The 17385-nt window shown below is 41.4% G+C and overlaps 1 protein-coding gene across 2 annotated transcripts in view; it reads right to left on the reverse strand.

The window, feature by feature from the left end:
- The window catches only part of ATG4A (autophagy related 4A cysteine peptidase), a 71418-nt gene extending 54251 nt beyond the window's left edge, over nucleotides 1-17167 (reverse strand). Inside the window, exon 1 of one of the 2 annotated variants that reach the window (XM_075538634.1) lies at nucleotides 17130-17167. In XM_075538634.1, coding sequence (XP_075394749.1) covers nucleotides 17130-17139 — 10 coding nt within the window. In that variant the 5' untranslated portion in view covers nucleotides 17140-17167. Of the gene's footprint in view, nucleotides 1-16654; nucleotides 16677-17129 lie in introns of those variants that run through there. The other variant, XM_075538633.1, reaches the window with a different exon arrangement.
- Nucleotides 17168-17385: the final 218 nt, after the last annotated feature.

Genomic DNA, 17385 nt, shown 5'->3' on the forward strand with positions numbered 1-17385 from the left:
AACATATTACTAAAGGTAGCAAGTATCAATAACCCCCACTCCCACCCCGGGAAAAAAAACCCAACACCAACATTTAAGTGCAGTCTGTGGTAACTCAAATATGCCAAGATGGAAGGTGTCAAGAATCTAATTTCTCTTGGATCCACAATAAATGCTCATGGAAGCAGCAGTCAAGAAAACACATGACGCAAAGCAGTGAGAATCAAGGTGCACCTGCCCCAAGCGATGGCATCCTCTCCCCCCACCCATCCGCCCCCAGCCAGGCCCCAGCCCTGCAATGGCATTTTAATCACCTCATATGCATGTGAAAGTTGGACAATGAATGAGGAAGACCGCACAATTGATGCAATTACTTATTAAAGATTTTACCAAGTAAGTATTAAATATGCTCTTGTCCAACTAACTTCTTTAATCTTTATATTAGGCTTCAGGTGAAAGTTTATAAAGCAAATGTGTTTTTCATCCAATAATTTATACACATTTTGTTTCGAGGCATTAATTGCAATTCCCTCAATGTACCAGTACTCTCCCTACTTCCTCTGTAGGTTCCCTATTTTCTTTCTTCCTCCTTTCCTACCTCTTCTTGCCTCATGAGCTGTTTTGGGGCAAATGTTACCCGTTTGGTCTCCTACTATTTTTCTAAGTATGTTCCATCCCTGTATTACTTTATAGACCAGTCTGTTGTTTGGTTGAAAGCTGATCCCCAGAGATGGGTTAAGTTCCAAGCTTGAAGGGTATCTAAGGGCCATAATCTCAGGGGGTCCACCAGTCTCTAGCAGACCAATTGAGGGATATTAAAAGGCATTTCCCCAGATTCTCTCCCCCAAATATATGTCAGACCGAGGACACTGCTTGCAACTAATGGTAAATGATTGTAGCACACTCAGAAGCAAGCTGCTTAGAGTTATCTCCCTAAAGCCTCCAGAGCAATCAGACTACTGTCTGGTCAACCATAGATGGGACTCACAGCTACTGCTAAGGATAGTGGTTTGTTTCCATGGAAATCCCAGAGAAGTAGTCAAAGCAGCTCTAGACAATCAAGTTAGGCTGTCATCCTGAATCTAGATCTGCCCATCTTTTCACATGTGTACCCCTAATCCCTCCTCTTCCTATAGCGTGTGTACCCCTAGATTGTTCCCCTCCTATGGTACAACCCCTTCCTGTGACGTAGGTTGTAACCTGTAATCAGGGGGCTTGCACGCCCCCAAAAGATATATACCCTTGGTTAGAAATAAAGCTCTCTCTGCTCCGGGTTTACCCCCTTCCCTCCTTCTCTGTTCCCTCTCTCCTCCTCCCACACACACCTCCATGTGGACCACCAAGTGGGGCTGAGGTCAGCATGCTAGCATGAAATGTTTCTGACTCCTTCATTTTATCTTCTCTCTTACCTCTTCTAGTCTCTATGACTTTACTATAATCTTTATATATTATAACTGTACAATTGTGCCTATGGACCTGTGATATATTGTTAGCGGCTGGTTACCCTGACAACCAATAAGTCTGTTTTGGTTGCATTTTAAGAAATGATTTTGAATTTTGTTTTATACTTTTTCTCCCATTCTGTCTAGCATCTCATTTTCTGATCCTGAGCTGATCAGTTGGTTGTGGTGGCTGGGCACCATGTAATTCTTCTGGTCTCAGGGTAATAGAGATTGTAGCTTTAAAGGCCCATTAGTCTTTTTGTTTGTTTTATTGTCTTCATTCTTCATTTGATTTGCTCAAGATGGGAAATGATGAATAGCTGGTTCTTAGGTAGCCCCTTGCCACCTTTTACGTCCACAGTGCCAGACGAATCTTACAGTATATCTCTACTATTGTCACTAAACTCCCATGGTCTCTAAGACTGTTCCATTTGATAGGGATTAAAATGCAAACTCACCCTCCTTATTTAAGGCCCTCTCCAATATGGCTACTTCCTACATTTCTTGTTGTTTTACTTTGCTTATTACTCCTCTTTTCATCTAAAATAAAACACACTATACACTGGAGGTACTTTCCTTTGCTCTTTTGTGCCCTACTTGCCCTTAAATCGAAGCTTAAACATTACTTTCTTTTACCGTCCCAAGTGAAGTGCTTACTCCTTCTAAAACATCCCATTGCTCTCACACTGATTGTAACTTCCAGGAACCCTAGAAAACAGAGTAAAACTGTCCCCATAGTGTTTCTAAAGCTGTAAACTTTATGGAAGCAGATTGTCACAACTTTTTCCTGCAGAGAAACTTATGGTTTCAAGTCACTAACCTTTCAGTTAGCAGCTAAGTCCTTTTACCACTACATCTTCAGGGCCCCCAAGCGTGTACAGTCCTCTGTCTCTTTGATAGCACTGAACACATGATACTTTAGATTGGAACTATTTGTAGACATGCCATCTCTGTGCTATTACACTGACTCCCTTGAAGTCTCTGTACTGCTCATTCATCTGTATCCTTTACAGCTCTGATCAGAGTATCTTACAATGGTCACCCTTCAAGGGCCATCAGGAACTCTGGTCCCTTGACTCCTAACCACAAAGCCTGTTTGAAGTCACCAGTTGCTCAGCAGGAGACAAATGTGGCTGTCTGCTTCTGCAATGCAGTGAATGATTTAATATGTCTCTTCAAGCCACAGCCTTTGTTATTCCCACCAAACAACCTTCTTTTGTTCTGATGGGTCATCTTAGTAAGAAGGTGGAGCAAGACTTCAATAAAATTATGATTCAACTGTGAGTCACAGTAAAAGGGTGAATTGTGATTACCATGCTGCTAGGATGAGCCATCTCAGAAACAGGAAGGGGAATCTCACTACCATCAAGGGAGAAGAACCAAGAGTGAAGCATGTCCTTTAGACCCCAAGGTCTTGATTCAGGGGACAGCGTTGAGCTCAAAGGAATGGCAGGGGAGCAGCAGCTGTGGAACCAGGAGTTCAGGCATGAGAGACTGGTTGACTTGCCAGCCTAGAGAATGAGTAAAACGGAATGCTTTAGGGCAGGAGGCCAGCTTGTGAATGAGGTGCCTCTTTACCATAAGGGGAGCTAGATTCAGGTGTCTTTGGGTTATGGCTTATACGAGAAGTGGCATGACCTTTAGACATTTATTAACAGCCCTTTGTAACACTGACTGAAGAGAGCAGAGGCCAGGCCAAGTAGTTGAAGGCCACAGGCAGGCATGCTTTTGGATATGGCAGAGAAAACGCTGTCCCAACTGAGCAATTGTATCCTGAGCATTTCTCATCTGAATTGTCACCTGTTTACTCCCATAATAAGCCTTATAGTCGTGAGCACTAGCTGTGAATTCTGTGTGGCCATAGCAATGAATTAATAGAACTCAGCTGAAAAGCCGGGAGTGTTGTGGGAGTCGGCGTGGCTTCTGGATACAGAGTGGGGCAGATTTTCCTGTGTCCTATCGAGTCACCAGCAGGAGTCCTGGTGGAGTAGTATTACTCCGTGGGCTTCGAGCCCCATGGTTGGCAGTTGGAAACTGAGATGAGTCATGTTGACTCCTGGCAGTGAGTTTTGCTTTGTTTTGCAGGAGGTCACTAGCAGGAGAAAGGTAAGGCCATCTGCTCCTGTGAAGAGTTACAGCCTTGGAAAGCGGGAACTGTATCCAAGGCTGATATGAGTCAGAAATGACTTGATGGTAGCATGATTTGGGTTTGGGCCGAGAGGCAATACCACCGCCCCCACCCCAGAAAGGGCACTGGAACAAACCAGGGGAAGCTGAAAAAGCAGGGGAGATAGTTTTTGCTTTGTTTTTTTTTTTTTTCTGAAAAGGAGATAGTCAGTAGACCAAATAAATTTGGGGTTGTACAGGGTCTCTACGAGTCCATAATCAATAGGAGAGCAATGAGTTCTACAGCACATTAAACATTATCTGAATAAATGAGCACACACACCTTTTCTAAACATCAGTTTAGATGTCCCTCCAAATGGCAATTTAACAACCTTTTTTTTTTAACACATGCCTATTATCTGCCAAGAAATGTTCTAGTCTCTGGGAATAGCAATATCTTAAGCATTCTCAAGCTAGTTGGAAGAGAGAGAGAGAAGGAAAGAGTTCATTTGGATATAGCATGGTCAGTCCTAATAATGAAATGCTGTCGAGACTCAAAAAAAAAAAAAAGCGGAGGAAATCAATAAGTACTGAAATTATTAGGGACTATTTCAAGGAGGAAGTATGGTTTGGACTGCCCCTTAAATCATTCCTTGGATTTGGATAAGTAAAGTTAAGCGACGCGACCATTCCATACAAGAGAACACTATAATTACACTCATATTGGAGGAGGGTAGCTTTGGAGAAATGAGGGAGCTAAGGGAGCACAGACAAGGGTCATGTAACCTAATCTGGGGTACAGAGGCTTTGGAAAGCAAGGTGGTGGTGGCAGCACTCAGTTTTAAAGGACAAGTAAGAGTTAATCAAATTAGGCAAAACAATGCAAGAACTGTAAGAGTTTAGAACAGTGAGGCAGCAGGGCTGGAAATACGGGCAGGGCCAACAGAGTGCCAGCCTTGGAAAGCTTGGGAGGAACTCTGAACTGAACTTGGTCTCCCTTGAAGGGTTTCAAAACTACCCACAACTGAGTCTACATAGCCCACAATTTACAGGGGTAGTGTGACAAGAAGAGTGGAGGTAATTTGCCTCAATAGCAAACGTTTCTGATTTTCATCATGCACTGAAATTGGTCGAACAAGAACAGCAAACTCAGCATCTGAAATGCCCCTCTTCGTTCAGGAAGGGGTTAAGTGGGCCCCTGTCTCGTGGTGCGCTAAGGGGTATAGTGCGAGGGGAGAAGCACGACTTCTGTCCAGAAGCAAAGCTCTTCAAGTGAAGCATTTTCGCAGTGTTTTCCTCTGTTTACATGCATTTCACCCTCTTCCCAGACCACAGGAATTTTCCCCATACCCTCCCCACATTGCACTTCATCTGCATGTGCTGCCAGCAGACATCAGATGTTTAAACACTCTTTACCTGCGAAGTAATATAAAAGTATATGGTCGTTGTTAAGCTGTTGGATTATATAAAATTGCATGTGTGCCTTTCCTTTCCAAAAAAAGAAAAGATAAATTCCAAGTTAATCCAAAGGCACATATGTGTAAACTAAATTGTCTGATGTTATTTTATGATCATTTGAGCCACATTTCCCAAGAAAAGGCAGTTTTACCCAATCCCCCAAAATATACAGCTTGCAATAAAATGGCCTTCATCTCTGACACCAGATACCAGACACCAGGATCAATATCTACCCACAAGCATAAAAAGCCCAGCCCATTGACCACAGAAAAAATATGCTCTAATGCCTGGCAACAGAGTCGTGTCTTGAGAAACAAAACGCAGACTCATTTTCATCTGTAAGAGTGCCTCTTCATAAAATGGGGCTTTCTTATAAGTAAAAAAAAATTGGCCCGTGAGAATCTTATATGATTAAAACATCTTTTTCATTGCACTTGCCTCTAGCAATTGCACTCTTAGGTAGATGTCCAAGAAAAGTAAGTGTTTATGTCCCCTAGAAGATATGTGCAAAAATGTTCATAGCTTTTTTCTCAAAAGAGCCAAAATTTAGACACATTCCCCAGTGGGGAATGTAACGCAGTAAAGAAGAACTACTGCTCTACCAAAACATGGGTGAATCTCACAGACATTATGTTAATCAAAAGAATCCAGACCAAAGATAGTACATAATGAAGTTTGAAATAAACCCAAACTCATCTATGATGATAGAGATCAGAATAGTTGTTACTTTGGGGTGCTTACTGGGAGGAGCCAAAAGAGAATCTTCCAGAATGCCAAAAATGTTCTACATCTTGATGTGATTGCAAGTCACAGGTATGTATAATTTCATTTAGTTGTACTGCAATGTAGTGAATTATTCAATAGGGCTATTTTAGTCACAGCCATTGTTACTCCCACCAAACGACCTTTGTTTTCCTGATGGGTCTGGGCATGAAAGTGAAGGAAGACTCTGATAGTACTATATGATTCAGCTGTGAATAACTCATTTGGCTGGGTACAAAGAGAGCCATCTCAGCAGCAAGAAGGGGGAATTTCACTACCAGCAAGGGTGTCAGGAGTGAAGTGGTGTGTGTCCTTTGGACTCTGAGATTTCTGTGCATTGAACCTCTTTAGGAGACAGCTGTGATACCAGAGGAGTGGCAGAGAAAGATCAGTAGCAGCCTCAAAACCAGGAGCCAGATCAGGAGACAGGGTGGTGGACTTCCAACCCCACAGGACAAGTCAGGCAGAGTGCTTTGGGGCAAGAATCTGGCTTGTGGAGTAGGGTGCCTCTGAGCACTTAATTGGGAGAGGTGAGTGGGCTGGGTTTGCAGAACCATGGAGCTCTTTTGGACTGAGGCTTAGAGCGGAGTGGAATGCCCTTTGAGCATTTATTGGTAGCCCTAAAAAAGCTTTGTAAAATTGCCTGAGCAAGCCAAAAGCCAGGCCAAGTGGCTGAGGACCAGAGGCAGGCCGGCCTGTGGGCATGGCAGAGAAGCAACTATCCTGACTGAATAACTGTATCCTAAGCATTTCTCAACTGAATTGTGTAACCTGTTAACTTCCCTAATAAACCGCATTATCATGAGCATTGTCTGAAAATTCTGTGTGACATGTAATGAATTACAGAATCCAGTAGAAAAGCAGAATGCTGTGGGAGACAGAGCATGTATACTTAAGGACTATGTACTTTACTATGTATAATACCCCAATTTAAGTAAAGGGGAGCACGGTCTATGGACTGGACTAATTTCTGGTACAGAATGACACTGCAGATAAAAATTATGTTAACTAAAAAAACATACTAACAATAAGACTCCTTCATTCTGAAAAACCAGAGATACAGATTTGAATTTATGCCCACATGCCTCAATCCCCAATGCAAGCAGTTTGGAGCTTTCTATATTACCTACAAGATCAATCTGACGAGGCTTGGAAAAGTTCGTGGAAAAACAGAATTAAAAGATAATGGAATTTTCTCTAAAGCTTTGAGAAGCCCTCTCTTATATTAGAATATTTTATTGATTGGCCGATTGTTTTTGGTTGTCCTCAAATTGGTTCTGATTCACGAGAGCCCATGTATGCAGAGTGGAACTGCTCCATTGAGTTTTCAAGGCTGACATTTTCAGAAATGGATTGCCCAGGCTTATCCTCCAAGACCACTCCGGGTGAGTTCTAACCACTAACCTTTCAGCTGGTAATCAAGCACTTCACTGTTTGTGCCCCAGGAACTCCCTCTCTAGTTGATAGTCTTTCAAAAAAAATTCTAAATGTGAAGACTCACTTGAACAGCACATTTATAGACTTATTCCTGGCTCTCTTCTACTACAGCACTAACTGGTCTTCATAAGAAAAAGATTTAATTTCTCCACCAAATATGATGCAGAACACACAGCAGGTAAAAGGGACATGGTGATACAATGGTTTCATGATCCCGGGTTGTCTTTGGTTCTGGAGAGTTCTTAATATCACAGCTCAACTCTCCAACCTGAAGCAAATATGCAGATAAATAAAACAGACTAGAGAAGGTCAATCAATAGGCCATAGAATATCTGCAGGGGGAAAAAACCTGGTAATCTGCTTCATAGATTAGAGTCTCAGAAACTCTATGGGGTTCTCACTCTGCTCTACAGGGTCACTTTGAGTTGGAATCCACTTGGTAGTACACAACAATATCCCCAATTCCAAACTCACTGCCACTGAATCTATTCTGACTCATAAGACAGGGTAGAACTGTCCCTGTGCCCCTGTGAGTTGCCAAGACAGTAACTCTTTATGGGAGTAGAAAGCCCCATCTTTCTCCACCTGGCAGCTGGTGGTTTCACATTGCTGACCTTGAGGTTAGGGAGCCCAATGCATACCCACTATGCCACCAGGAATCCTCACACAGTATAGTAGGCTGCAGAGAACATTGGTCTATGCATTCAAGGAGCCGGGTTCTATTTTTTGCTCTGCCTTTTACCATCCAACTATTTTAAGCTCGCTAATATTCCCTTTCTTCAGTCATAAAACGGAAATAATACCTTCCCCCACAGGAATAGGATCCGTATTGTGCCGCAAACAACACTATCTACTTTTTAAAAATCTAGATTCTGTAATTCATGGCAATGGCCACCCAGAACTCGGAGACAATATTCATGAGAAAAGGCTTTGTTAAGGTGAGTAGCTTGCAAAGCAGGTGGGAAAGGTTCAGGATCTGAGGACATGCTATGAAATTCTTTCAAGGTTGCTAATAACTTCCCGAAGGGCAGGCCGCTCTGCTCTAAGCCTCAACCTAAAGGCAGTCAGCTCCAGTTCTGTGAGTCAGTGAACCCAGCTCCTCAAATGAAGCGCCCAGAGGCGTCCCACTCCAGTAAATCTCAACAGCAGGTACTCAGCTCTAGCTGCAGGAGTTAGCCAACCAGCCCTCCTAATTTTCAGCAAACCTACCTTCCCCATTTAAGGCACCCCACTCCACAAACCAGCCTTCTGCCCCAAAGCACCCAGCTTTACTCTACTCTGTGGCCTGGGAAGTCCATCATTGCATTTTATGCTTTGGCTCCTGGTTCTGCTGCTCTGCTCATGTTAAAGCTGTCTTCTAAATCAATGAGGTTCACTGTGCAGGGATATCAGGTGCACCACTTTTAGCCCTTGCTGGTAATGATTTCCTCCTCCTGCTTTTCAGAGCGCTCATTTTCTACCCAACAGGATGGCAAGACAAGTAAAGTTTGTTAGCGATTACTCATAAGTGAAGGCTATCAGTGCCATGCCCCGGGCCCCTGCCTAGGCTTCTTACCCAGATCCAAGCAGATAAAAGGTCGTTTGGTGGTTGTTACAGAGACTAGCTAGAAGAGTCACATTAAAGAACCCACTGCCCCTGCAGGATCAAACAGATGTGAAAGTGCTTTGCAAACCATGCTGGTGTTCTCACTGCCTGTGAGTCAATGCTGTGGGTTTCCACGCCTGGCACTGGTTTGAACTGCCAACCATGTGGATCATAGCCCAGTGCTTAACTATTACAATGCTATTTTTAATTGCTGGCTAATCTTCACTACCCCAAAGCCTAGTGTTTAAGAAGAGCTTGAGCCTGGGTGTGACCAATAGAAAATATACTTAAGTGTCAATGTGTTGCACTTCCCTTACACATATTTTACATTTCATCAGGGAGTCAGGATCAACAGGTACAATCAAATTCTACCTTCTCTGAGAAGGTGAAACAATTCTATTAAATTTCATGCTGGACATAGATGTGTAAAGGGAAGAACAACTAATGACTTCCTTCCTACTATTCCCAAGTATAACTTTACAAGGAATCTCTAACCATGTAATATTTATGGTATTCAGTTCATGCTTTCAGAACTCTGTAACCCTTCTGTCAGAGCCATGCATACCCATGTGACTGCTCTGAATTTCACAATGACCCTGGAGGCTGTGCTTTTGTCACCTCTGCCACCATCATGAACCCTGTAGCAAAAATTTCAAACTAGCCCTCACTCTGAACCCTTGTCACCGTTCTGAATGGAAGGCCACCCTTTGAAGCTTTCTTTCTCGGAAGGGTGGAAGTGATACAGGCCGGAATTGCCTCAAATGTCTCCTGTCACCAACTCTTCTTTCCAGCCACCCCTGGTTGGAAAGCAATGCAGTATGAAAGGCGCATGACACATTATGTCATATGATTGCAAAGGTCCCCCAGTTGTCCTTGTTACGGAGATTTAGCTTTTAGCTCTGCCATTAAGCTCCCCAAACCAGAGCACACTTGCAGATAAACAAAACCAGAGAAGGTAACTCCTTCAACTTCTCAGCATCCTTGAGAAGCATTCTCTCTGGGCATCAAGTCCCATTCACAATCTGTTGAACCAATGGAGCATCCAGAACTGAGCTGGGCTGTGGGGGCCAATTTTACAAAAGGCAATTGATAACAGGAAAGGCCAACTGACAAGAGACAGACAAAAGTATCTAATATGGATTTACACACACACACAAACTAAAATGTCCTGGGACCACGTAGTACAGGTACAAACAATCACACACTTAAATAGGCCACAGCATGTCACTACTATAGCATAATATAACAGCTGATAGAAATAATGATGACCCTTAATTTTTAAAAAGATTAAATTATGGTCCAGATTGTCTGTTTAAGAAACCAGGAGAGTGACTCACTCACTCACCCTCCCACTAACTCTCACTCACTCTCCCACTCTCCCACTCACTCACTCTCTCTCCCGCTAACTCACTCATTCACCATCCCACTAACTAAAAAAAAAACAAAAAACCAGGAGAGTAATGTTACTTTGGGAATTCTACTTTGGATGATTAAACTATTAAAAGTTCATGGTATTTAAACTGGATAAATCACGAGCCATTTGGAAAACTTGATGATTAAAAATCTCTTTTTTTTTCCTCAGAAAAGGTCAGGAAACAGATTTTCCTCTAGTTGGTCAGACAGGAAGAACACTGGCTCATACAGTTGAGACATTTATTGTAGGAGAGCAGGAAGTGCAGATTAGCGTGGGTTAGCCTAATCAGAGAATTCACAGGGGATGCTCGGTTTAGCAAGGTCTCTCTCTCCATGCAAGCCCTGATGCTGCCTTTCTTGATTGCCATCTTCAGGGAGTCCTGCCAGAGTCTCAGATTCAGAATCACTAAAGGAAACTAGTCTTCCATCAAAATGTATGATAGTGGATAAAGAACACCAGACCCTAGTCCTATTATAGCATATAAAGGAGCCAGCTAAGGCTTCAATGCTTAAATAAACAGAGCCTCTGGCATGGGCAATACCTGTGTCAAGTAGCAACGAATTGGCAGCCCCATAAATTGTATCATGGTACAATTCTGTACCATCAAATTTCTAGAAAGGCAAGATTCTAGTCAAGAATTGTTACTTGATCACTCACTCACTGCCAGAGTCTGTTTGGACACTTTTATTTGGTATATAAAAGAATACCAGTGGGAGGGTCAGGATGATTTTACTCTTTCTTAACTAGATGTCCAATGTGACAAAGCCTGTAACACATCATCCATGTTTTCTTTAACCTCTTACAGAGCATCAAGGCCCATCCAGGAAAACAAAGAGTAGACACACAATTCCCTGTTTTCCCAGTAAACATAAGTAAAAAATAATATATTAATAAGATTATATTAAGATTCAGAAAGAAAATGTTTGGAAAATGATGATGGCAACATATGTACAAATGTATTTGATACCATTGATGTATGGGTTGTTCTAAGAGCTGTAAGTTCCCCAATAAAATGATTTATTCATCAAAAAATATATATGAAGATTCTAAGATTGCTCTTAATATATATAGTAAGATCCTTCAGACTGGCTATGAACCTGAAGACCCAAGTAGTAATACAAAAGAAAATTTTATTTTTTGACTGATATATCCTGGACCAGGTGTTCACAAGACAGACTCAAGTCTATTTGGATTCAAGAAGACGCCATACAACAGAGAACTTCACCGTTGGGTTTCTGAGACTGTAAATCTTCACCTCAGCTTTCTCCCGCAGAATAACTGGGGGCTTCAAATCAGTAATTAGCAGTTCAGTAGGTAAGCCACTATGGCAGCGGGGCTTCAAATGAAAAAGTCAGCAACTGAAAAATGCCACTGGATACAGACCAAAAACATTTTTTAATTAAAAAAAAAAAGCTATCTCTAGTCAAAGGAACAAGAAAAGGGTAGGCTAGCAAGAAAATAACGGACTTATTTTAGGCAAATACCTAATAATCTTATACTTTCATCCTGACTGGTCCACCGTGACAGTGGTGATCATGAGGGGAGCAGTAATGAGATGCCTCTCCTCTTCTAAAAATAGGCTGGCATTAGTGGAAGTCTAGTGGAGGATCTGAACTTCCAACCTTGCCCAGCAGTAATGAGATGTCCCTACCATCACCCTGGATATCAGTGGGGTACCTTGACTTACACACTCACCTACTAATAATGAGGCACCATCCTCATCTTACCCACCATAGTGGAGCAGCTGGTGGTTTTGAACTGCTGTCCTTGAGGTTTGCAGCAAAATGCATAACCACGAAATAAATGTAAAGCAAGCAGAAGGAAGGAAAATAATAAAGAGCAGAAATAAATGAAATTGAAAACAGATCGTAATAGAAAAGTCAATGAAATAAGCAGTTAGTTCTTTGAAAATATCAATGATGCTGACAAACCTCTAGCAAGACAGATACATTTATAAAACAGAAAGGCACAAATAACCAGTATCAGGAATGAAACATGGCTATTACTATAGATCCTATAGACACAAAAAGGATAATAATACAGGAATGTATTATAAACAACTCTCAAAAACTAAAAATCTCACTGCCATAAAGCTGATTCCAACTCAGAGGGACCTTATAGGACAGAGTAGAACTGCTCCTGTGGAAATTTTTAAGAGAGCAGAAAGCCCATCTTTCTCCCCAGACAAACAACTCTATATGTATAAATTTGACAACTAAGATAAATTGGAGCGATTCCTTAAAAGACTCAAACTACCAGAATTCATTCAATAGGAAATCACTCATTTGAACAACATTATAACTAATAAGGAAATTAAAGTCATAATTTACCAAAAAGGAAATTTCCATCAAAGATTCAAGCCTTGTTCAATATTTTTAAAGAAAGTCAATGTTACTAACAAAGTACATTTTAAAACTCACATGACTATATCAACTGATGCAGACCATCTAATTGGAGAAATTCAACATCCATTCACAATAACAACACTCAGAAAACTAGGAATTGAAATTACCTCAACTTGTAAAGGAATCTCTATTAAAGAAATCTACAGCTAACATACTGTAAGATAAAAGACTCTTCTCTGCACCAAAATCAGGAAGAAGGCACTGATACAGTTTTCAATAACGTTATTCAACATAGTACTGGAATACCACTATCAACCAGTAAAAAGCAATATATACAGGGCATATTCTTCATATTTTCATTCATAGAGTCTCATGGATTTGAAGCAAAATCCTGAACAGCAACGCCCCATTCAAAGATGGTTCTGGAAATAGTCCGATTTCCCACATTAGGCTCCTGAGTCTCATTCCAGGACTTTGGCCCATAGCTTTTCCCATTCTAGTTATCATCTGGATCCCCCAAATTTTAAGAATCTGAGTTTGCTCCAGTTATTTCATTGGTCTTGATTGAACTGGTGTCAACTGGTTCAAAGACCTGGTTTCACTATGGTATACATTCATTTCCATGTGTGCTAGGATTAAATCCATAGTGAGGACAACATTGAGTGCTAATTAGGTGGGAACACAACCCAATCCACAGCTACCAAGTCAATTCCAATGCACGCCAGAGACCAGATGGGGAAAAAAACTGACCACTTAATGCTCAAACCAAAATGGTAACTGCAAGCCATACAAAACTAGTTGTCTTAAAAACAAGTAAAGTTAAATAAAGAAATTTAAATTCAGTTTCTCAGTCACATTAGGCCCATTTCATGTTCTCACTAGTCACATATGACTCGTGGTCACCATACACTAGGCAGCATCAATATAAAATATTTCTGTCACCAGAAAAAGCTCTGACAGTGCTACGCTCAAACACGTAAAACTCTTGACCAGAATAGAAAGCCCCATCTTTTTTTTTTTTTGAACAGCAGATCTTGCAGTAAGCAGCCCCAACATGTAACTTCTACAGCACCAGGATCCCAGGGATTCCAGCAGTTCAAATCCAGCCGCCATTCTGAGGAAGAACAATGAGGCCTTCTACTCTCCTAATGATTTACAGACTCAGAAACCCACAAGGGCAGTCCTATCCTGCCCTACAGGGTGGCTATGAGGCCAAGTCTACTCGATGACAGAGAACTGGGTTTTAGCATTTTTTGATTTTTAATCTAGCAGTATGATCTGTAAATGCTAGGTAGGATTAGCATTATTATTTCAGCCTAGAAGATAAACTTGACTTACTCTAGGATTTTGAATCTAGGTCAAAGCTTCTTAAACAGTAGGTTGGGACCACATATGGGGGCACACAACTGACTGTGGGATTCACATTAGCAACAGTAAAAGGTTTCTGAATACACCATGACCAAACACATATTCAAAATCAAATGTGTCAGGAATCAGAGGTGTTTCTCGCAGCACTTGTCCAAATTTCTCGGGCAAAACGGGATTGTGAGGGCACAAAGTTTAAGAAGCCCTGAATAGGTGGCCAACAGAGCTGACCAGTTCAATACCATAAGCAGCAAGGAGTCAAACTTTCAGAGGGCCACTTTGGATTTTCCATGGACATCAACAGCAACCACGCAATTCCTCCATCATTTGAGGTCAGCAACAAAGGAAGAGGTACCTTCTCCCCTCAAGATGCATTGGTCTGGCAGCTCTCAAGAAGAGGAAACGTATCTTACCCTTGGCTTAACGGGACTCAGAATTCAACCATGGCATATCAAACTAAATGAAAGATATACTTGCAAAGCACACCATCTATATAAGAAGAGTCCCCAAACAATCAGTCAGTGGGATAGGCACGTGGACTTGTTTTTCCTGTTGTTTCTAACCATCATAGCTGATTCCTAGATAATTATGGTAAAATGTCATTATATCCAATTCCTTGGGAATAACACACCTGTAAGCTTCAGGCCAAATTCAGTCACCTGTTTTTCATGTTTTTCACTGTCAGCAAGGTAAGATTTATTCTTTTACACTTTTTAAAGGATCATTTTATTGGGGGTTCTTAGAGCTCTTATAACAATCCATGCATTAATTGTATCAAGCATATTGGTACAAATGTTGCCATTTTTTTTTACATTTTTAACTGATTGGAAGAACGTCCTTCAACCCCAATATTATCAGACGCAAAATGGCCTTGGAGATTCACTTCTGCTGAAGAATTGATCATGTTTCTTCATTAATTCAACCTAAATTTTTGAGGCATAAATAACAGAACTTATCTGTGAAACATCTGCAGTAAATTTCAACAACTAACACCATTGGAAACACAAATATCAACATGCCTGATATACATAACTCCAGAGACAACACAAAACCATAATGAGGTATCACTTCAAACTCACTCACTCTCATTGCTAATCAGGTCGCTTCTGACTCATAGTGACCCCAAATGTTAGAGCAGAACTGCCCCCACAGTGTTTCCAAGGCGGAAACTCATTGGGAGAGCAGATTGGGACATCTTTCTGCCGAGGAATAGCTGCTACGTTCCTACCACCAACTTTTAGGTTAGCAGCAGAGTGCTTCACCCATTGAGCTACTCGAGCTACTTCCCACAAAAACAGTTCTGACACAAAGATAGCCATTAACAAGTATTGCTAAAGAAGAAGAGAAGAAGAAGAGAAAGAAGAAAAGAAACTTGAATCTTCATTTATTGTTAATGAGAAGATGAGATGTTGCAGTCTGATTTGGTTATGAGTCTGGAAGTTCCTCAAAAAGTTAAACATAAATTTACCATATAACCCAGTAATTCCACCCTTACATATGTAATTTGCCATATGACCCAGTGATTTCACCCTTAGAGAAATGAAACCATTTGTCCATACAAAGATTTGCATACAATGGCTCTTAGCAGCATTATTCGTAATAGCTATAAAGGGAGAAACATTCCAAACACCAATCAACTGATGAATGGCTCCAAAGCGTGGTAGGGCCACAGCTGGCATGCTGTACAACAATAAAAAGTGATGATGTACTAGTAATACTACAGTGCAGATGAACCTCAGAAGCAGTAGACTACATGAAAGAAGTCCAGGCACGAAATATCATATATTGTATCATCCCATTTATATGCAGTGTCGTGAACAGACACTTTTATAGAGACACAGAGCAGCTGCTTACAGCTGAGAATGGGGACTAGGATTAAATACAAATTGACATGGAGGGTCTTTAAATTGAGTGATGATGATAGTCGTGTCACTGAAAAATTTCTTTTAAAAAATCACTGAATTTTTAGAATGAACTGGAAATGGGTACATTTTTGAATATGTAAAATATACTGCAACAATGCCATTAAATATATATATATAATTAAAAACAAATAAGTATGATCGAGTAAGGAGTATACGAAAACTCAGTACTACCTTTGCAACGTTCCTATATACCTAAGCCATTAAAAAATTTTTAAAAACGTATTAAAGCAAAAAAAAGACAACAAACAAACATTCTTGGACTGATATCAGTATTTGCCTACTTTTTACACAACTAGGAAGTGGTTTCTAGCTGTGTAAAAAGAGATTTTCAAAAATAAAATATGGAAAATTTTACTACAAAATAGAATTAACAGATGAATATGAGGAAGAAATTTTTATAATAAGGAACACTAATTTTGAACTCCAACTAAGAAAAATGCTATTCTCCCCCCTAAAATTTTATTTTATTTAATTTTTCTATATTACATCAAATAAAGCATCATTATTATTATCTTTTAATGTCATCAGTAAATAATGATTGAAATTCTCTTTCTGTCTTATTTTCCTAGATAATATCCTGGACTTTGTCTTTTGGTCTTCAAAGTCTAAAATATTTATTGACTCTGTAGAAAATGTCTACCAACTCCTACTCTACACCATATCAAGGATCCATAAACATAAGCAGTCTGTTACTTGAGTATATTCTTATCAGTAACTGATTTGGGCACAGATACGCTCTAGAAAGGGAGACCATTGCATTTCTGTTGCTACTGCACTCTGAGATTTCCATATAGAACCCCTGTTACCATAATAGTTTATATAAGCTCACACCATACCACAGGATCTCTAGGATGATTCTCATCCACTTGTGATGCCACCATGACGTGGGCTCACCAAGGTCTCTTAGATATCAAGTGGCTCCTGTGGCATCACAGCCAGGCGTTGGCATGACCCTGGAACATCACTTTTCAACGGTGTCACATGTTATCAGTGCTATGACAGAATCCTGCCCCGAGGCCACTCCGCCGAGATATCAGAGTAATCACTCCCTGCTTCTTTCCAAGCTCGTGGTAGTGGACGAGAGGGGGAGGGTAGCCACAGTCATCAGTAAGAGCTCAAGAGGTAGTTCCTAGCTCCAACTGTTGTCCCTTCCGCCTAGCACGGCAAGCCAGGCCCCCCGGAGGACAGAACATTTAGGATTCCAGAATTCTCTTGCCCAGACCCCACACTCGTTCTGTGCGGCTGACTTAATGAGCAACCCCCCGCCCGGGACTCTTCCACACGATTCCTCCCGGAGCCGCTTCCCCTTACCTGACTCCATTCTCCAGCTGTCATCCTGGGCCAATTCCACCAGCCACTTGACTACGGCGGCAGTCGCAAGGTACCCTGGGAGTTGTAGTTCAGCGCTGCCAGGGGTCGAGTCGGTGGGAGGAGACACAAATCACCTCCCCAACCCGGAAGTGCCCTTAAACTGCAACTCCCAGAGGCGGCCCACTCTGGGGGGGGGGGGGCGGGGGAAGAACTGGGGAAAGAGAAGGCTGTGGATTGGTAGAGCGCTGCCAGCTCC

This window comes from Tenrec ecaudatus, chromosome X (assembly GCF_050624435.1).
Source record: "Tenrec ecaudatus isolate mTenEca1 chromosome X, mTenEca1.hap1, whole genome shotgun sequence".
In the NCBI taxonomy this organism is placed as follows: domain Eukaryota; kingdom Metazoa; phylum Chordata; class Mammalia; order Afrosoricida; family Tenrecidae; genus Tenrec; species Tenrec ecaudatus.